This window comes from Eschrichtius robustus, chromosome X (assembly GCF_028021215.1).
Source record: "Eschrichtius robustus isolate mEscRob2 chromosome X, mEscRob2.pri, whole genome shotgun sequence".
NCBI classification, from domain to species: domain Eukaryota; kingdom Metazoa; phylum Chordata; class Mammalia; order Artiodactyla; family Eschrichtiidae; genus Eschrichtius; species Eschrichtius robustus.
The window spans coordinates 63,840,712-63,856,480 of NC_090845.1; the positions used below are offsets into that span (position 1 = coordinate 63,840,712).

A 15,769-nucleotide genomic window follows, 5' to 3' on the forward strand; every position below is an offset into this window, starting at 1 on the left:
TATGTGTGTAGAGTTGTTAGATGTATTCTGTTATTACCCTTTTGATGTCTGTAGGGTTTGTGGTGATACCCCACTTCACTCTTGATTTTGGCAAGTTATGTCTTCTCCGTTTTTAAATGTGTCAGTCCTGCTAAAGATTTGTCAATTTTACTGACGTTTTCAGAGAACCACCTTTCTGTTTCATTTTCTATATTATTATTGTTTTCAGTTTCATTTAATTTGCTCTTCCTAGTATGTTAAGGTGGCAGCTTAAATTATTGATTTGAGATTATCCTTTTTTTTTAAAGATTTGGTGCTGTAAATTCCCCTCTCAGCACTGATTTAGCTGTGTCCCACAAATTTTGATATGTTGTATTTTCATTTTAAATCATTTTAATGTAATTTTTGATTCTCCATGAAATTTGCTTTTTGACAAATGGATTATTCAGAAGTGTGTTCTTTAAGTATCTAAATACTTGGAGATTATCCTACTATCTTTTATTAATTTGTTTGATTCTGTTTTGGTCAGAAAATATACCCTGTTTGATTTCCTTCTTTTAAATTTGCTGAGATTTCTTTTGTGGTCCATGATATGGTCTATCTTTATGTTTAAAATTTTAATATCATTGTGATAAAGTATATAAAACATAAAATATGCCATTGCAACCATTTTAAGTATAATATTCAGTGTATTAAGTACATTCACAATACTGTGCAATCATCACCACTATCTATTTCCAAAATTTTCTATCACCCCAAATAGAAATTCTGTACCCATTAAGCAATAACTCCCCATTCCCCCTTCCCCCAGTTCCTGGTAACTTCTAACCTACTTTCTGTCTATATGAATTTGCCTATTGTAGATATTTTGTGTAAGTGGAACTATATAATATTTGTCCTTTTGTGTCTGGATTATTGCACTTGGCATAATGCTTTCAAGGTTCATCCATGTCGTAGCTTATATCAGAACATCATTTCTTTTTATGGCCAAATAGTATTTCATTGTGTGGATATACCACATTTTGTTTATCCATTCACCTACTGATGGACATTTGAGTTATTTCACCTTTTGCCTATAGTGAATGCTACAGTAAACACTGAATACAAGTATCTGTTTAAGTCCCTGTTTTCAGTTCTTTTGGGTATATAACTTGGAGTGTAACTGCTGGGTCATATGGTAATTCTATACTGAACTTTTTGAGAAACCACCAAACTATTATCCACAGTGGCTGTGCCATTTTACATTCCCAGTGGCAATTTACAAGAGTTCCAATTCCTCCACATCCCCAGTAACACCTGCTATTTTCATTTTAAAAATTATAGTTATCCCAGTAGGTATAAAGTGGTTTCTCATTGAGGTTTTTATTTGCAGTTCCCTAATAACTAATGACGTTGAGCATCTTTTCATGTGCTCATTGGCCATTTGTTAATTTTCTCTGGAGAAATGTCTATTTAAATCCTTTGCCAATTTTTTTTAACATCTTTATTGGAGTATAATTGCTTTACAATGGTGTGTTAGTTTCTGCCTTACAACAAAGAGAATCAGCTATACACATACATATTTCCCCATATCTCCTCCCTCTTGTATCTCCCTCCCACCCTCCCTATCCCACCCCTCTAGGTGGTCACAAAGCACTGAGCTGATCTCCCTGTGCTATGCAGCTGCTTCCCACTAGTTACCTATTTTACATTTGGTAGTATATATAAGTCCATGCCACTCTCTCACTTCGTCCCAGCTTACCCTTCCCCCTCCCCATGTCCTCAAGTCCATTCTCTACATCTGGGTCTTCATTCCTGTCCTGCCCCTAGGTTCTTCAGAACCATTTTTTTTTTTAGATTCCATATATATGTGCTAGCATACGGTATTTGTTTTTCTCTTTTTGACTTACTTCACTCTGTATGACAGACTCTAGGTCCATCCACCTCACTACAAATAACTCAATTTCGTTTCTTTTATGGCTGAGTAATATTCCATTGTATATATGTGCCACATCTTCTTTATCCATTCATCTGTTGATGGACACTTAGGTTGTTTCCATGTCCTGGCTATTGTGAAAAGAGCTTCAGTGAACATTGTGGTACATGACTCTTTTTGAATTATGGTTTTCTCAGGGTATATGCCCAGTAGTGGGATTGCTGGGTCGTATGGTAGTTCTAGTTTTAGTTTTTTAAGGAACCTCCATACTGTTCTCCACAGTGGCTGTATCAATTTACATTTCCACCAACAGTGCAAGAAGTTTCCCTTTTCTCCACACCCTCTCCAGCATTTATTGTTTACAGATTTTTTGATGATGGCCATTATGATTGGTGTGAGGTGAGACCTCACTGTAGTTTTGATTTGCATTTCTCTAATGATTAGTGATGTTGAGCATTCTTTCATGTGTTTGTTGGCTATCTGTATATCTTCTTTGGAGAAATGTCTATTTAGGTCTTCTGCCCATTTTTGGATTGGGTTGTTTGTTTTTTTGATATTGAGCTGCATGAGCTGCTTGTAAATTTTGGAGATTAATCCTTTGTCAGTTGCTTCATCTGCAAATATTTTATCCCATTCTGAGGGTCGTCTTTTCCTCTTGTTTATGGTTTCCTTTGCTGTGCAAAAGCTTTGAAGTTTCATTAGGTCCCATTTGTTTATTTTTGTTTTTATTTCCATTGCTCTAGGAGGTGGGTCAAAAAGGATCTTGCTGTGATTTATGTCATAGAGTGTTCTGCCTATGTTTTCCTCTAAGAGTTTGATAGTGTCTGGCCTTACATTTAGGTCTTTAACCCATTTTCAGTTTATTTTTGTGTATGGTGTTAGGGAGTGGTCTAATTTCATTCTTTTACATGTAGTGGTCCAGTTTTCCCAGCACCACTTATTGAAGAGGCTGTCTTTTCTCCATTGTATACTCTGGCCTCCTTTATCAAAAATAAGGTGACCATATGTGCGTGGGTTTATCTCTGGGCTTTCTATCCTGTTCCATTGATCTATATTTCTGTTTTTGCGCCAGTACTATACTGTCTTGATTACTGTAGCTTTGTAGTATAGTCTGAAGTCAGGGAGCCTGATTCTTCCAGCTCCATTTTTCTTTCTCAAGATTGCTTTTGCTATTCGGGGTCTTTTGTGTTTCCATACAAATTGTGAAATTTTTTGTTCTAGTTCTGTGAAAAATGCCATTGGTAGTTTGATAGGGATTGCATTAAATCTATAGATTGCTTTGGGTAGTATAGTCATTTTCACAACGTTGATTCTTCCAATCCAAGAACATGGTATATCTCTTGATCTGTTTGTATCATCTTTAATTTCTTTCATCAGTGTCTTAGTTTTCTGCATACAGGTCTTTTGTCTCCTTAGGTAGGTTTATTCCTAGGTATTTTATTCTCTTTGTTGCAATGGTATATGGGAGTGTTTCCTTAATTTCTCTTTCAGATTTTTCATCATTAGTGTATAGGAATGCAAGAGATTTCTGTGCATTGCCAATTTTTTTTTTTTTTTTTTTTTTTAGCAGACACTCTTCAAAGTTTTATTTCACTAACTTCAGGTCAAATTTCTACAGCTGTTTTCTGGTCAATTTTCTATCTTTGCTTGGCTTCCAAAATGGTAGTACCAAAAGATTTGTGGGGTAGGGAGAAGAGGCCATTTTAAGAAGCACTGCATTTACTCATCTTCCACAAGGCAACAGAGTTGGACATCTGATTGTTCAACAAAACAAAGCTTTAACAGCATCCAGGAGGGCAGGCAGGCAAACCAGGCTGTAGACACTCTTCCATTTGTCAAAATCAGACCACAGAAAACCTACTCCACACAGACCTAAAAGGTTATCACCTTTCATCTTTTCTTTTTCTGCTGCTGCAACATTTTTCTTCTTTTAATTATCATATCATGTAGTTTCTCAAGTCCTTCCTTCAGTCCATCGCCTATGATTGCACAGGTGGGCTGCAAATGCCAGGGAGTTGATGAGCTCAGTTCACCCATTGCTAACAATTTCTCAATTTCTGAGAGAGACAATGAGTTCCTCAGGTCTTGTTTGTTAGCAACTATAAGCACAGGGACTCCTTGATTTTCTGATATCCTAGTTATTTTATGAAGTTCAGTTTTGGCTTCTTCCATCCTTTCAACATCAACAGAGTCCACAACAAATACAATGCCATCTGTGCATCTGGTATATGACTTGCACAGTGGCCTTAATTTCTCCTGACGACCTACATCCCAGAAGTGAAAGGTGACTGTTTTAGAATTTCCCAAGGTTACCTTAATTTTTCCCGTGTTAAATCCTTTGGTAGGTACGGTATTTACAAATTCAGTGAACTGCAGCCTGTATAACACAGTTGTCTTTCCAGCAGAGTCCAAACCCAGAATGACAATGTGGAAGGACTGAAATGAAGGCAGGCTGGACAGGATCGAAGTCTGGTCTGACAGTCCATTCCCCATTTCCAGCTGCAAAGAAGTGTTCCAAATTGAAAGGCTTTCTTCTTACTGCTTGAGAACTTCTCTTCCTAGGGGATCCAGCTACCAGACTCCCGAATTGGAGCCTGGATCCAAATGAGAAAGCATTGGTAGGCTCTTCTACACGGGGGCAGAGAAGCACTCCACCGCCGCTCAGCTTAGCTCTACACGCAGCTCTGGCTGTTGCCTCACTAGAAACCGTGGCTCCAGACTACGACCATGCCCACTCCACACGGCCCACCCCTGACCCCAAATCCCATTGGTCACCTGCGTCAGCGCGTCCATGCCACACGCGCCCCCACGCCCTAACTGGTGAGAGTAACTGCCGCTCCCAGCACTGCGGAGCCAGGCTCTCCCTCGGTCCACAGGCACCACCGGTTGCCCTCAAGTTAGAAAAGAGGGTGCCTGCGGAGGGAGCCAAGCGACCCCTGCAGGGGAAGGGGAGCCTCGGCCGGTCGGTCAGGTCCCTGCCAGCCGGCTCGCTCCGCCCACCCGGGCGCACCTGCAGCGCGGACGCTGCGCCGAGGTTCTCACATCCGGCCTGCGGTCACCGCCGGCGCGTTAACCCTTTGTCCGCTGGCCAGAGGGTGCTCCCTGCGTCTGACCTGTGGCAGCCGCCGGGGCAGGCCTGCTGTCCCTGCAGCATGATCCCCTCACCTCGCCGCTCTGCACCCAGCCCACCAATTTTTAAAATGGGTTATTTGTCTTCTTGTTGAGCTTAGGAGTTCTTTATATATTATGAATATTAAATCCTTATTAGATGATTTGCAAATATTTTCTCCCATTCTATAGATTTTCTTTTCACTTTCTTGATAATGTACTTTGATCCACAATAGTTTTAAATTTTGATAAGTCAAATTCATCTATTTTTCTCTTGTTGTCATGTCTAAGAATCCACTGCCAATTCCAAGGTCATGAAGATTTATGTTTTATGCTTTCTTCAAGAATTTTATGGTTTTAGGTCTTATATTTAGATTGGTGATCTGTTTTGAGTTAATTTTTGTATATGTTGTGTGGTAGGGAGTCCAACTTCATTGTCTTGCATGTGGATATCCAGTTGTCCAAGCACCATTTGTTGAAGAGTTCTTTCTTTCCCCATTAAATGAATTTGGCACCTTTGTTGAAAATCAATTGGCCATAGATGTATGGGTTTATTTCTGGACTTACAATTCTATATCATTGGTCTATATGTCTGTCCTTCTGCCAATACCACACTGTTTTGATTACTGTAGCACTGTAGTAAGTTTTGAAATTGGGAAGTGAGTCCTCTTTGTTCTTTTTCAAGATTGTTTTGGTTATTTGGGGCCTCTTGAAATTCCATATGAATTTGAGGATTGGCCTTTTCATTTCTGCAAAAAAGGCTGTTGGGATTTTGATAGGCATTACAGTGAATCTATAGGCTGCTTTGGGCAGTACTGACATATCAACAATATTAAGCCTTATAATCCGTGAATACAGGATGCTGTTCCATTTATTTAGGTCTTCTTTAATTTCCTTCAGCAAATATTTTGTAGTTTTCAGTGTACCAGTCTTTCACCTCCTTGATTAAATTTATTCTTGGGTACTTTATTCTTTGGGATGCTATATGGAATTGCTTTCTTAAAAATATTTGGATTGTTTATTGCTGGTGTATAAAAACACATTTGATTTTGTGTGTGTATTGCAACCGGCAAAATTGCTGAGTTTGTTCATTAGCTCTAGTAGCTTTCATGTGGATTCTTTGGAATCTTCTATATGTACAATCACGTCATCTGTGAATAGGGAGAGTTTTATTACTTGCATTCCAATCTTAATGCCTTTTATTTCCTTTTTTCTTGTCTAATTGCTCTGGCTAGAAATTCTAGTATAACATATAATAGCAGTGGTAAAAGTGGGTGTCTTGTCTTATTCCTGATCTTAGAGGGAAAGTGTTCATCTTTTACCATTGACTATGTTAGCTGTAGGTTTTTCGTAAATGCCCTTTATCATGTTGAGTTTCTGTTTATTCCTAGCATTCTGAATGCTTTTATCATAAGTGGGTGTTGGATTTTGTCAAATGCCTTTTCTGCATCAATTGAGATGATCATGTAGCTTTTCCCCTTTGTTATATTAATGTGATGTATTATATTGATTGATTTTCTTATGTTGAACCATCCTTGCATACCTGGGTTAAATTCCCCTTGGTCATTTTAATATGCAGTTGAATTCAGTTTCCTAGTATTTTGTTAAAGGATTTTTGCATCTATAATCATAAGATATTTTGGGCTGTAATTTTCTTTTCTTGTTAGGTCTTTATCTGGCTTTGGTATCAGGGCACTGGTGGCCTCCTAGCATGAGTTGGGAAGTGTTCAATCTTATTCAGTTATCTGGAAAAGTTTGAGGCAAATTGGTATTAATTCTTTAAATGTTTTGTAAAACTCACCAGTGAAGCCATCTGGTTGTGACTTTTCTTTGTTGGGAGGTTCTTCATTACTAATTCAATTTAAATATTTTACTTGTTACAGATCGAGATGCTATATTTCTTCTTGAGTCAGTTCTGGTAACTTTTTTATTTCTAGAATTTGTCCATGTCATCTAGGCTATCTAATTTGTTAGTATACAATTGTTAGTTGCATTCTCTTATAATCTTAAAAAAAGTCTCTGTAAGTTTGGCAGTAATGTCCTTCGTTTATTTATTTATTTATTTACTTATGGCTGCACTGGGTCTTAGTTGCCGCATGTGGGATCTTTCGTTGAAGCGTGTGGGCTCTTCGTTGTGGCGCACGGGCTTCTCTCTAGTTGTGGCATGCGAGGCTTCTCTCTAGTTGTGGCACATGGCCTCCAGAGTGTGTGGGTCTAGTAGTTGTGACACGCATGCTCTCTAGTTGTGGCATGTGGGCTCCAGAGCGTGTGGGCTCTGTAGTTGCAGCATGTGGGCTCTCTAGTTGTGGTACATGGGCTCAGTAGTTGTGGTGCGTGGGCCTAGTTGCCCCACGGCCTGTGGGATCTTAATTCCCTGACCAGGGATTGAACCTGTGTCCCCTGCATTGTAAGGCAGATTCTTAACCACTGGACCACCAGGGAAGTCCCAATGTCCTTCTGTTGATTTCTGAATTTAGTTATTTGTGTCTTCTCTCTCTCCCTCTTTTTTCTTTATCAGTCTAGCTAAAGGTTTGTCAATTTTGTTGCTCTTTTTTTAAAAAAAAAATTCATTTATTTATTTTTGGCTATGTTGCTGTGCATGGGCTTTCTCTAGTTGTAGTGAGTGGGGGCTACTCTTTGTTGCAGTGTGCGGGCTTCTCATTGCGGTGACTTCTCTTGCTGCAGAGCATGGGCTCTAGGTGCATGGGCTTCAGTAGTTGTGGCACATGGGCTCCGTAGTTATGGCTCATGGGCTCTAGAGCACAGGCTCAGTAGTTGTGGCGCATGGGCTTTGCTGCTCTGTGGCATGTGGGATCTTCCCGGACCAGGGTTTGAACCCATGTCCCCTGCATTGGCAGGCGGATTCTCAACCACTGCACCACCAGGGAAGTCATTGTTCCTCTTTTCAAAGAACCAACTTTTGGGTTTGTTCATTCTCTGTACTGTTTTTCTCTTCTCTATTTCATTTATCTCTATTCTAATCTTTGTTGTTTCCTTTCTTCTGCTAGCTTTGGATTTAGTTATCTCTTCTTTTTCTAGTTCTTCAAGATGTAAAAGTAGTTCATTGATTTGAGATCTTCTTTTTAATGTAGGCATTTACAGGTATAAATTTCCCTCTGATTATGGCTCTTGCTGCATCTCATGAGTTTTGTATGTTGTGTTTTCATTTTCATTCATTGCAAAGTATTTTCTCATTTCTACTGTGTTTTCTTCTTTGATCCATTAGTTGTTTTAAGAGTGTGTTGCTTAATTTCCACATATTTTTGAACTTCTCACTTTCCCCTCTGTTGTTTTTCTTTTAGCTTTATTCAATTGTGGTTAGAAAAGACAGTTTGAATGATTTCAATCTTCTTAAATGTATCGAAACTTGTTTTGTGGCCTAACATATGGTCAATCCTGGGGAATGTTCTATGTCCACTTGAAAAGAATGTGCATTCTGCTGTTGTTGGGGGGAATGTTCTCTCTACGTATCTTTCTGGTCTAATTGGTTTATAATGCTGTTCAAGTTCTCTATTTCCTTATTGCCCTTATGTCTAGATGTTCTAACTATTATTGAAAGTGGTATTTGAAGTCTCCAACTATTACATTAGAACTGTCTATTTTTCTTCTCAATTCTGTAAATGTTTGCTTTCTACACTTTGGGGCTCTGTTGTATAGTATAAATAGGTTTATAATTGTTATATATTCCTGATTAATTGATCCTTTTATCAATATATAATGTCTTTGTCTCTTGTAACAATTTTTGACGTAAAGTCTATTTTGTCTGATATTAGTATAGCCAACCTCAGCTCTTTTTGGTTACCATTTGCATGGAATATTTTTTTCCATCCTTTCTTTCACTTTCAACCTACTTATTTCTTTGGATCTAAAGTAAATTTCTCATAGACAGCATACAGTTGCACCATGGTTTCTTTTTTTAATTCACTCTGCCCAATCTCTGCCTTTAATTGGACACTTTAATTAATTTACATTTAATGTGTTTACTAATAAGGAAGGCTTTCTGCCATTTCTTATACTATCTTTGTCCCTCATTTATTACATTAATGTCTTCTTTTGTATTTAGTTGATTATTTGTAGTGAACCTTTTTGATTCTCTTCTCATTTCCATTTGTACATTCAAAGAACATTTATTTTGTAGTTACCATGGGAATTACATTTAATATCCTAAATTTATTATAATATAGTTTCAATTGATACCAGCTTAACTTCAATAGCATATAAAAACTCTGCTATTATTCAGTTCCATCCCCTTCCTTATGTTGTTGTCACAAATTACATCTTTATATATTGTGTGCCCAATAACAGATTTATAATTATTTTTATGCATTTGTCTTTTATGTCATGTAGGAAAGAAAGAATGGAGTTAACAAACCAAAAATGCAATACTAGCTTTTATGTTTGCCCATGTAGTTCTCTTTACCAGAGAACTTTATTTCTTCATATAGCTTCACGTTATTGTCTAGTGTCCTTTCATTTCAACTTGAAGGACTTCTTTTTGCCCCATTTTTTCTCAGGTAGGTCTAGTGTTAACAAATTCCCTCAACTTTTGTTTATCTGGGAATGTCTTAATTTCTCCCTCAATTTTGAAGAAGAATTTTGCTGAATATAGAATTCTTAGTTGACAGTTTTCTTCTTTCAGTGCTTTAAATATGTCATCCAGCCACCTTCTGGCCTCCATGGTCTCTGATGAGAAATCAGCTTTTAATCATATTGAGGATCCCTTGTATGTGACTAGTTGCTTCTCTTTTGCTGCTTTCAAGATTCTCTGTTTGTCTGTCTTTCAAGAGTTTAATTGTAATGAGTGTTGGTGTGGATCTCTTTGCATCTATCCTCCTTGGAATTCATTGAGCTTCTTGGATGTGTAGATAATGTCTTTCATCAAATTTGGGAGGCTTTCGGCCTTTATTTCTTTAAACATTCTTTCTGACTTTCTCTCTCTCTTTTTCTTCTGGGACTCCCATAATGGTGTCCCATGGGTCCCTTAGGCTCTGTTCTCCTTTCTTCATTCTTTTTTCTTTCTGTCCTTTGGACTGGGTAATTGCAATCGTGCTGTCTTCAAGTTCACTGATCTTGTGCCTGAAGCTTCTAGTGAATTGCTAGCATTTTGACAGAGATTTCCTTGAATGTCAGGAGTTTTTTAAAATGACAAAAAACACCTCTTCCAGTCTTTAAGGTCCTCTCAGGTCTTTTCTGAGCATGCTATGTGCCCTGGGCATTTCCCCATATACACAGGTGCTTTTGACTGCCTTCATTTTCCAAAGAAACACTCTCTCTGGCTTTTCCTCCCAGGCCTTAGGTTGTCTATTTTATGTCTAAACTGCAATCTTTTGCCTCAGGAATCTGTGGGTTGTTCATCTACATTACGATGTTTTCAAGCAATGCTCACCACTTTTATGACCTAGTTGAGTTTCAAGTTAGGTGTAACAGAGATGAGTACCCTGCATCTGTCATCCAGGTAGCCCCTGACAGGTTAGAATAGATCTACACAGTAATTTTCAAATAAGGTCTACTCTCTTCCCTCTTGAACCATGGTCCAGGGTTCTACACTAGGAACATATTTTCAAGAGTGCTGCCCAGTTGGGATGGGAGTAGGACAAGGGCAAGTAAAAATGCCATAAAGCTCTCCTACCATTAAAAAGCTAGGTATCTTTTTACTTGTACCATGAGCTGTTATTTTCCTTTAACAGATTATCCCAGGGGGCACTGCATTTGAACTAGGATTACACGGTACACCTTGATATGACCCTTAACTTTTATTTATTTCATTTGTATTTTGATCAGAGTAATAGTTTAATAACATGCACATAGTTTACAAAGTCAAACATTACCTAAGTCTTGCGATGACACACAGCAGTTCTCTAACTTATCCCTTCACATTTCCAATTTCTACTTCCAACAGACAGCCACATTTCACTCTTTTAGTTGCTTCTAGTACTTCCCTGTATATATTCAAATAAAATGAGAAGATTGGTAGTTGTTTTTCAATATTTGATACGCTCTATTGACTTCCTTCTATGGAAGATTATAATTGAGTCCTACTACTATCTCCCACATCCATCTACACACACATTTCACCTTGTCTCATACTCCACATTTAATTATCCCAGAACTGTTGGCCAAATTAACATTCAGTGTTTAAAGTTATGGTGACAACAAATACTGTTCACAGCTGAGCCAGCTGCTATATAGTATGGCTACTTTTCCTTCCTTGAAAAATTTTTTCCTGGAATTAATAATTACCTCACCTTATATATGTTGTTTAGCTTTCTATGTACTTATCACTAATGCATATCAATTCCTATGTATTTATCACTAACTCATGCCACACTCTTTGACAAAACTGTAATATTCTTCTCAGTATTGTCAGCCACACCAGGCAATCTGTGAATTCCATCTTCTCCTCAGAACCTTTCCCTTGAAACTCTCCAATTTGGACTGTTTGATTTCTAGGCCTCTGTACAGCTGGTATATGGGACCTTCTCCTCACTATCATCCTGAGAAATCCCTGCTGTTCTCTCCTGCATTGGATCCTCTGTTTCCTGGATCATATGTCTTCTGCTTTCTGGATTTATTGCCCTCGTTTTGTTGGGTACCTACTCCAAGATTCCTGAACTTGCATGCCTGAAAATGTCTGTATTCTATCCTTGCAATTGATTGGTAGTTTGGCTGTGTATAGAATTCAAGGCCCAATGTCTTCAAGCTTTCAGTATTGTTGATAAGAAGTCCAAAGCCATTCTGATTTTAGAACCTTTTTGTGTGACCCAAAATTTTTCTCCCTAGAAGCTTTACAGCTTTTAGAATAATTTCTTTTCCCCTTTGCTCTAAAGTTTTATGATATGACTTGAGACTGCCTGGGCAACCAGTGGGCCCTGTCAGTCTGGAAATTTATGTCCTTAGGTTTGGGGGAGATTTTCTTTTATTATTTCTTTGATAATTTCCTCTCCTTAATTTTCTTCTCAGGAATTATTTTTATTGGATGTTGGACCTCATGGATTAATTGTTTAATTTTCTTATTTTTCTCTTTTCCATTTCTCATCTCTCTACCTATTAATTGTTTTCTTAGAGATTTCTTCAACTATATCTTCCAACACCTTGTTGAAAAAAATTTTTTAAACCACTTTAGTCGTTTCTAAGTGTTCAGTTCAGTGGCATTAAGTACATTCACAAAACTGCAACCATCATCACTATGCATTTGCAGAACTTTTTAATCATCTTAAACATAAGCTACAAACCCATTAAACAATAACTCCCTATTCTTCCCTCCCCCTAACCCCTGGTAAACTCTAAATCTACTTTCTGTCTCTATGAATTTGCCTATTCGAAGTACCTCATATAAGTGGAATCATACATTGTTTGCCATTTTGTGTCTGGCTAATTTCACTTAGCATACTGTTTTTAAGGTTTATCCATATTGTAGTATGTATTAGAATTCCATTCCTTTTAAAGGCTGAGTAATATTCCATTGTATGTAAATACCATATTTGTTTTTCCATTCATCTTTTGATGTATATTTGGGTTGTTCCCACCTTTTGGCTTTTTAAAATAATGCTGTAATTACACTGATATATAAGTGTCTGCTTTCAATTCTTTGGGGAATATACCTAGAGGAAGAATTGGTGGGTCATATGGTAATTCTGTGTTTAATTTTTGGGGGAACTGTCAAGCTGTTTTCCACAGTAGCTGCACAATTTTACATTCCCACCAATAAGGCACAAGGGTTCCAATTTTTCCATGTCCTTACCAACACTTGTTATTTTCCATTAAAAAAATAATATCCATCTTAACGGGTATGAAGTCGTAACTCACTGTGGTTTCTTACCATTGTAAAGTTGACTTTTCCTTGATTTGGCATTTGCTTGATTGCTGTAAACCTTTGACTGTTTTCCAGAGTTTTGACAAAGTTGTTTCTGACAGTTTCTGTTTGTTTTTCTATGCTTCTGTGGAGTGATGGTCGCTCGGCATTGCCTACTCCATCATTTTTATATGGTATATCTTGGTATATGTTCCATGGGTGCTTGAGAAGAATGTATATTCTGCTGTTATTGGGTGAAGTGTTCTATAAATGTCAGTTAGATCCTCTTGGTTGATGGTTGTGTTGAGTTCTTCTTTATCTTTCCTGATTTCCTGTCTAGTTGTTGTATCACACCCATAACAGGAATGGATAAAACTATCTTCTTCCTCCCAATGAAGGTAAGAGAACTTAAGGTAGCTTAGGGAAGAATATAAGCGAGAGTGTCCATGACTTTCCAAGAGCCTGATGTCTTTCAATTGCTGGTCTGCCTCTGCTGCTTCATCTCCCACTATTTCCTCAGATGCCCTACATACATAGTAAACTATTTATAGTTCCCCAAGACCATGTGTTCTTTTACCTTTCTCTGGCTTTGTACAGGCAATCACTTTTCCTGAAATGTCCTCCCCCTTGAGTACCTTTAAAGATTCAGCTCATATATTACCTCCCTTATGAAGCTTTTGCTGATCACTTAGAGCAACTTGAATATATCTTTCTTTGGATGCTAATTTACGATGAAGCTAATCATAAATCTTCAAAGTCCCTCACTTGGACAGACCCTTTCCAAGGTCCTGGGAGGGGCCCTAACATTATTTTACAAGAGTATATATATATATATATATATATATATATATATATATATATATATATATACTCTTGTAAAATAATATATATATTATATAAAAAAAATATATATATATAAAATCTAATTTGCAAAGTAAGATATTTAACCATATTCAGTTAAGACTTTTCTCTAGTCTGACTTTTCCTCCATCAGACATCCCCCTTGTGTTGGGTGGCAGTGGAGTGGCTAAGAGGAAATTGAGCTGTGGATAGATTTAGTTTGGGTTTAATGGGATATATTTATGTGGTTTGCAATGACTTATGTGTATAGTTAATTTATTGCTAATGGTGTAGGAATGGCTTCAGGAATGCTCCCATAACCCGATGTCTTGACTCACCCAGCATCTTTACACAAAACAGAGACAGCCAGAGGTGTTATAGCCATATGAATGTATCCTATAGTGCCCTGTCTTAGACATGTTGGGGAGCAGAGGAGAAACAAAGCTTGAAATGTACAAAGTCCAAAGTTAGTCTGTGGAAAATTCTTCTAATCATCACATTTAAATTTTAAGTGAAGGATTTGTATTTTTAATGATGCTCAGTCAAAATGAAAGTTTCCTCCTTTCAAAACTATAGTCAATTCAGCATGTACAACTATAAATAAATCATAATACTTTTTTCATGGAAATTGTACAAAATAGAATTTATCAAAATTACTGTTTTTCTTTCTTTTTTTTTTTTAGAATCATTTTTTTTTTTTGGCTGCACCACACGTCTTATGGGATCTTAGTTCCCTGACCAGGGATTGAAACCGGGCCCCTGGCAGTGAAAGCGTAGAGTTCTAACCACTGGACTGCCAGGGAATTCCGAAAATTCCTGTTTTTGAAGCACCCAAACCTCCTAGCAGTATTACAAACAGCAAGTACAGCTGTGTGTACAGTCACATATTTTATGCATCTCATCTGCTATGTACTGAATTGTGCCCCCCCGACTCCCCCAACTTCATATGCTGAAGCCCTAACACCCAACGTGTCTGTATTTGGAGACACGGCCTTTAGAAGGTTATTAAGGCTAAATGAGGTAATAAGTATGGGGCCCTGATCTTCTTGGATTGGTGGCTTTATAAGAAGCAATGACTGAGTCTTAAAAGAAACCAATCCACTCGTTTCAAAATGGGGTAAGAGGGGTCTATTCTCTTGCCCAAGTATCTTTATGGATTTTCCCTTACTCTCCTCTACTACTCACTCACTAGTTGTGTGACCTTGGGACCAACCAGCTAACTCTTTAAGACAGTTTTTTCTTCTATAATGTAGATAAATACCTCACAAGGTTGTTGTGAAGGTTAAATGAAATAAGGCCTGTGAAAGCATCTATCACAGTACTTGGCATACAGTAGGTGCTCAATTAATGTTAGTTTTCTTTCTTTTATGCTTCTTTTCAGTGAGGTCTGCTCATTCTCTTTAAAGAAGCAGAGTCTCTTCATCTTCCTGGGCTCTCATCCCTCTGTAGTATTCCTCTGAGGAGAAATTGTTTTCTTCATTATCTTGGAAGAAACTCTATCTCCTTATGGGGATACTCATCCTCCTCTGGAATTTTTTCCTGGTTATAAAAAAGTCCTAAAGTTTACAAGGCCAATGCGTGATCTAGCAGGAAATATAGACATTTTTCATGTTAATAGTAAAAGGACAAGGAGACCGTTTCCAATTTGTACAGACATTTTGTTACCGTGGCATGTGCTTAGAGCAGAAGCAAGAAAGCAGCAATTAATTGAAGGTCTCTACAATGCAGAGTTTTAATTAATTCATCTGATTTTATTAAATGGTGCAATTTGAAGAGGTATTAGGCATAAAGCAGTTGGTAAATTCCCAGTGCCTGAGTCTACCCCCTACCATGCTCCTCATGGGGCTAGGCAGAGATGCTAGCTCCATGTCACTGTCAGCAAGTCTCATTTCAGAAGGTCTACTTCCTGCAGGTTGCATGCCAGGGAAGTAACTGTGGGATATTATCCCAGAAAGGGAGAGTTGCTGGTTGCAAAGGTCAGGAGAGAGCGTGATGCAGCCAAATGCTTTTGGGTCCATTAAGTCAGCACAGCTGCCACATGGGCTGCCAATTCTATTCAGAAGTGGGCAAAATTCAGGTTGGAAAATTGCTTCATGTGTGTGGATTGGAGCAAGTGAAGATTAGAGTGGGCAATA

General features: G+C 37.9%; 2 protein-coding genes across 3 annotated transcripts in view; both read right to left on the bottom strand.

Annotated features, from left to right (window-relative positions):
- Positions 1-15,769, bottom strand: part of HDAC8 (histone deacetylase 8) — a 245,372-nt gene that overhangs the window by 103,368 nt on the left and 126,235 nt on the right. The gene's annotated exons all lie outside the window — the stretch shown is intronic.
- LOC137757196 (ADP-ribosylation factor-like protein 4A) lies at positions 3,785-4,387 on the bottom strand. The gene has a single exon (XM_068533839.1). It carries the CDS (start codon positions 4,385-4,387, stop codon positions 3,785-3,787), a length of 603 nt encoding a protein of 200 aa, XP_068389940.1.